Source organism: Juglans regia, chromosome 10, assembly GCF_001411555.2.
Source record: "Juglans regia cultivar Chandler chromosome 10, Walnut 2.0, whole genome shotgun sequence".
NCBI classification, from domain to species: Eukaryota; Viridiplantae; Streptophyta; class Magnoliopsida; order Fagales; family Juglandaceae; genus Juglans; species Juglans regia.
The window spans coordinates 14,437,166-14,441,383 of record NC_049910.1 but is presented as its reverse complement, the minus strand read 5'-3'; the positions used below and the strand labels follow the sequence as shown (position 1 = coordinate 14,441,383).

General features: G+C 35.9%; 1 protein-coding gene across 1 annotated transcript; it reads right to left on the bottom strand.

The window, feature by feature from the left end:
- Positions 1-2,379: 2,379 nt before the first annotated feature.
- On the bottom strand, positions 2,380-3,445 carry LOC109018206 (photosystem II repair protein PSB27-H1, chloroplastic). Its single transcript, XM_019000376.2, has one exon. It carries the CDS (start codon positions 3,201-3,203, stop codon positions 2,682-2,684), a length of 522 nt encoding a protein of 173 aa, XP_018855921.1. The 5' UTR covers positions 3,204-3,445; the 3' UTR covers positions 2,380-2,681.
- Between the last annotated feature and the right edge of the window lie 773 nt (positions 3,446-4,218).

The following is a 4,218-nucleotide window of genomic DNA, read 5'->3' as shown; positions in this document are numbered from 1 at the left end:
TATGAAAATATAAAAAAATATTAATATTAAAAATAATTTATTCTTATTTAAAATATTCACTAGAGTAATAGTTCAAAATATAAGAAAAAATATTGAGTAGTTAAATTTGTAAATAGAAGTGAGAGAAAAAAGTAATAAAAAAAGAATAGAAAAATATTATTTAAATAGAATAGGGAATGAGATGTAGAAGGTTTTTTGAAGTAACCCGGTTATACATCAGCCGGCACTCTCCACAAACTGTGGTGTCTTCTTTTTTTTTTTTTTTAACTCAACAAACTAAGTGTGTTGCGGATGCAGTCAATAATAGGCTGATGTAAATAATTTTTCTTTTTAAAGATGAGTAAAATTTATGAAACCAAATGTGAATGCTAGCTCTTAGTAATGCATAAAAAAATTATACTACTAATAAAGAAAATAAACCCAAAACAAAATAAAAAAAAACAAAAAAATCAAAAACAAAAACAAAATAAAAAACCCGCGGGCTTAAAAAGTTTCTAATTGCTTAAAGTTGTCTTGTAATCGCTATACCCGTAGAAAAATAAGGATCAACAAGAGAGACACTAGCTAGAAGATTTATAAAAAGGGTCCATGAATGGATGCCAAATCAAAGGTAATCTTCTAAATTATGTTTTCAGGTCAATCTAAAAGCTGGATAAGGTCAAGAATTAACAGCTTATAAAAGGCTTGTGAATTTCATTTTCCTTACACATGATCTTCCTGCTGGCTTGATTTCCGGAAAGCTAATAAATAATTGGCTGCAACATTAATTTCTACGTTATTGGTCTTGATGGGCATTTTCATCGCCCATAATTGGCTGGCGTGCCACTCGATGGCATGCTGCATGCAGGGCCTCAACATCACCCTCCCAGGTCCAACGTTAGGGTCATAATCTTATCCATTTAGTGCATGCAACATCTCACTCATTCACGAGATCTTTAAAAATCTTTCTGAATGACTTCCCGGCGATTGATCATTGAATGATCGATCTATATAACGTACGTATAAATAAACTTTGAGAAGTTGGGATTGATATTGAAATACCCGGATTGTGTAATTTTGTATAGAAAAGTGGCAAGTAAGATCATCTCATGATGCATATTGCTTTGAAATAAGAAGTCCAATTAAGCCATTTATAATAATTTCAACGTGTTTCAATTGTAACCTTAACTAATACTTTTAAAGTTTGGGCCTATATATTTATGTTTTTAGTTTATTGGACGGGCCATACAGTTGGTATACAATATACAGGTTACCCATAAATTCGTCTTCCATTCTGAAGAAAAACTGGATTTGATCCCATATATATAATTTTTAATCCAATCTGAACAGATAGCTAGCTTTGGTAGAAAAGAGACAACTTTCATTGCATGCCCTTGATCAGTGGCTTGTGTTTGTTTCCACCAAGGTTTGTAGACAGACAGAGGATGATAAAGATCAGAGGAGACATGAAATTTCTGTTTGCTCATGTGGAAATGGCAAACTTGAGTAAGTGGATGCATGGAGTCTAGAACTAGGTAGAGAAAATTAATGTACGTACGTCCTTCTTAATTTCCACCACCTTTTTCTAGCTTTTCTATATAAAGTTTCCACGATCAGGTCAAGAATTTAGGTAGAGAGAAGTACTGTGTCTTTCTTTCCATCACTATTTTTTCTATTCATGTCATGATTTCCACAAAGCTTTGGAAAAAGCAGCGTGGTGAAGATTTATCAACCCACTTTAGGACTAATTAGTGGCCTACGGGCATGCATCCACTTCCCAAGTGCAAGATAAGGACATTAAACATATATATATATATATATATATATATATATATACCCACCTCCCATGTCCAAGATAATGACATCAAATAGTGCAAAGATCATTTAATTAAAGCCGGCCTTTCAGCTAAAGATTAAGCATTCAGCTTTGAGATTTCTCTTGGGCTTCCTACTATTTATAGGCCATATTCTTTTAACAAAGTTTGGGTTGTTGTATGGTTCTTGGAAGTTATTCAAAATGTTCAAAAAAAAAAAAAGGAAAAGACACAAGACTTTGGACCTAGCCCCAGAGATCTGTCATCCATGCTTTGAGGACTAGCATGATACTTTTAAGTTCATATTGGGCCATAATAGGAAGAAGTTCGAGCGAGCCGTCTCTTGGATGCAAAAGATGGGATTTTGCTTTCAATTTCTCGTCACTACCTTTTGGTTTTAGGCAACTCAACTGACTTCTTAAAATTCTGGTTTAAAGCTAGTACTGTAGCTAGCAGAATGATCCATGGCTGTTTAGTGGGCATGAGTATATATTTCGCAAACAAGTAATTTAAATATCTTTTCATTCTGAAAAGATTAACTTTTTATCTGGAAAAAAAAAAAACACTCACAAATCGAGATTAAGAATGGTGAAATTTCTTTTGTGTGAATAGCGAGATTGATATATAATCAACATGCCATATTAATAATACACTCGATGATATATAGCTGAGCATTATGCACTAAACAGATCAACAAGCTTCTTGATCACAGTGTTTTCAAGTAAGATACAGAACTGATCATCTACAGCCTCATCATTGTGTAACTCAAAACTCCAATTTAGATGAAACTCAAATACTTAAAATGGGTTCTTAAACAATAAAAAAACCCCTAAAATAGGTTTTTTTTTTAAAAATACTTCCCTCCATGATCAACTAGCTAGGCCCTATTTATCTTCCTCTCAACAATGCCTTTTCCGCAGTGTCCATCTCTTCCAATATCCTGGCCTTTCGCTTCGCCGGTATCGGTGCCGTTGGGCCAAAACTAATATAATGCCCGGAAACGGCATTGAGGGCTGAATACATGTCCCGGAAGGAAACCCTGGCAAGCAAAACTTTCTCCCTCCTATACTTAGCCACCCAAGAATTTGAGGTCTCTCGTAGATCAGCCACTGCAGAAGCCACATTAGGATCGTTCTTATCCATCTGAATTGTGGTTCGGACCTTGTTTATCACTTCTTCTGTCTCTTTTACGTACTCTTCATCTGAAGCAGCCAGTGCTGGCCGGGTACTGACCACAGAAAGCCATGCAGGAGAGAGGATGGTAGTGGCCAGCGATAAGAATTCTCGACGGCGAGGTTGATGGGCGTTGGTGGAGTTTGTGGCAGTGATGGTGGTGGTGAATTTGGGTTTGATAGGTGAGAGCTGTGATGTTAGTTTGGAGGTGGGAGTTATTAGGGTTGGCGACGCCATGGTTTGGCTGTGATTGGGAGAGAAATGGAGGGATAGAGAGAGAGAGTAGAGCGTGTGTTTGTAGTCAGGGAGAGGAACTGGGTTTCGGCCACGTGTGCTTATCACCTTATCTTAGCTTATCACCTTATCTTAGCTTTTGGTTTTATGGATGAGAAAAGAGCCAATGAGATGTGAGGCATAGATCTGCTGCATGCAACAGTGCAAGTACTACTCATGTGTTTGAGGTTGAATGGGAGATTAGTCAAGTGTGCGTACGTGGGTGATCTATTGGTCTAATTGGGAGGTCATAACTAGTACGAATGGGCCAAGGGGAGGCTCCTAAATGGTGGAGCAACACATCGTACACTCTTTTAACATTCATATATTTTTCGCTTTAAGCTATGGGCCCGAATCATAGGTTTGAGTTAGAAAGATTCTCCAAGAAAGTCTTATGCTACTTTCACTTAATCAGTATGAAATTTATTATTTTTATCGCTTTATCTTAATGTTCAAACCTATCGAATGATAAATTACATGTTTGTTAAATAGAAATATATGGTATAAGACTTTCTTACAGCATTTTTCGTTGAAATTATGGTAGAGCTACGCTCCATGTAAAGACAAACAATTCAGAATTTGACTGATCACATTAAGCATGCATGTTTATGATTGCTGTTAAGAGGTTTGAAACTAGCGTCAATGTGCCAAAATAGCACATACTCAGATTGTAAAATGCTCGATTGTGATAGACTTCGATGGAGTGCTTCTTTCCATTAAGGTGGGGCGGCGTATGCATGCATTTTGCTAAATCGTTTGCACGGCACGAAATGTATGCATGCAATGTTCTAATTCGGTGGATTGTCAAGATATTTTAAAACCACTTTTGGGCCCAAAGATTGAAAATGAATGATAGTTGTAATCGTAAGTATGCAAGTATCGTGTAATTATTTTGAAAAAAAAAAGAATAAATACGAGACCTATATGAAAAGAAAATAAATTTTTTAATAGTGAAATATACTCTTTTTTAAAGCAATTA

Excerpts from the sequence above, each read along its gene's own strand:
- LOC109018206 (XM_019000376.2), bottom strand. The coding sequence starts at position 3,203 with ATGGCGTCGCCAACCCTAATAACTCCCACCTCCAAACTAACATCACAG.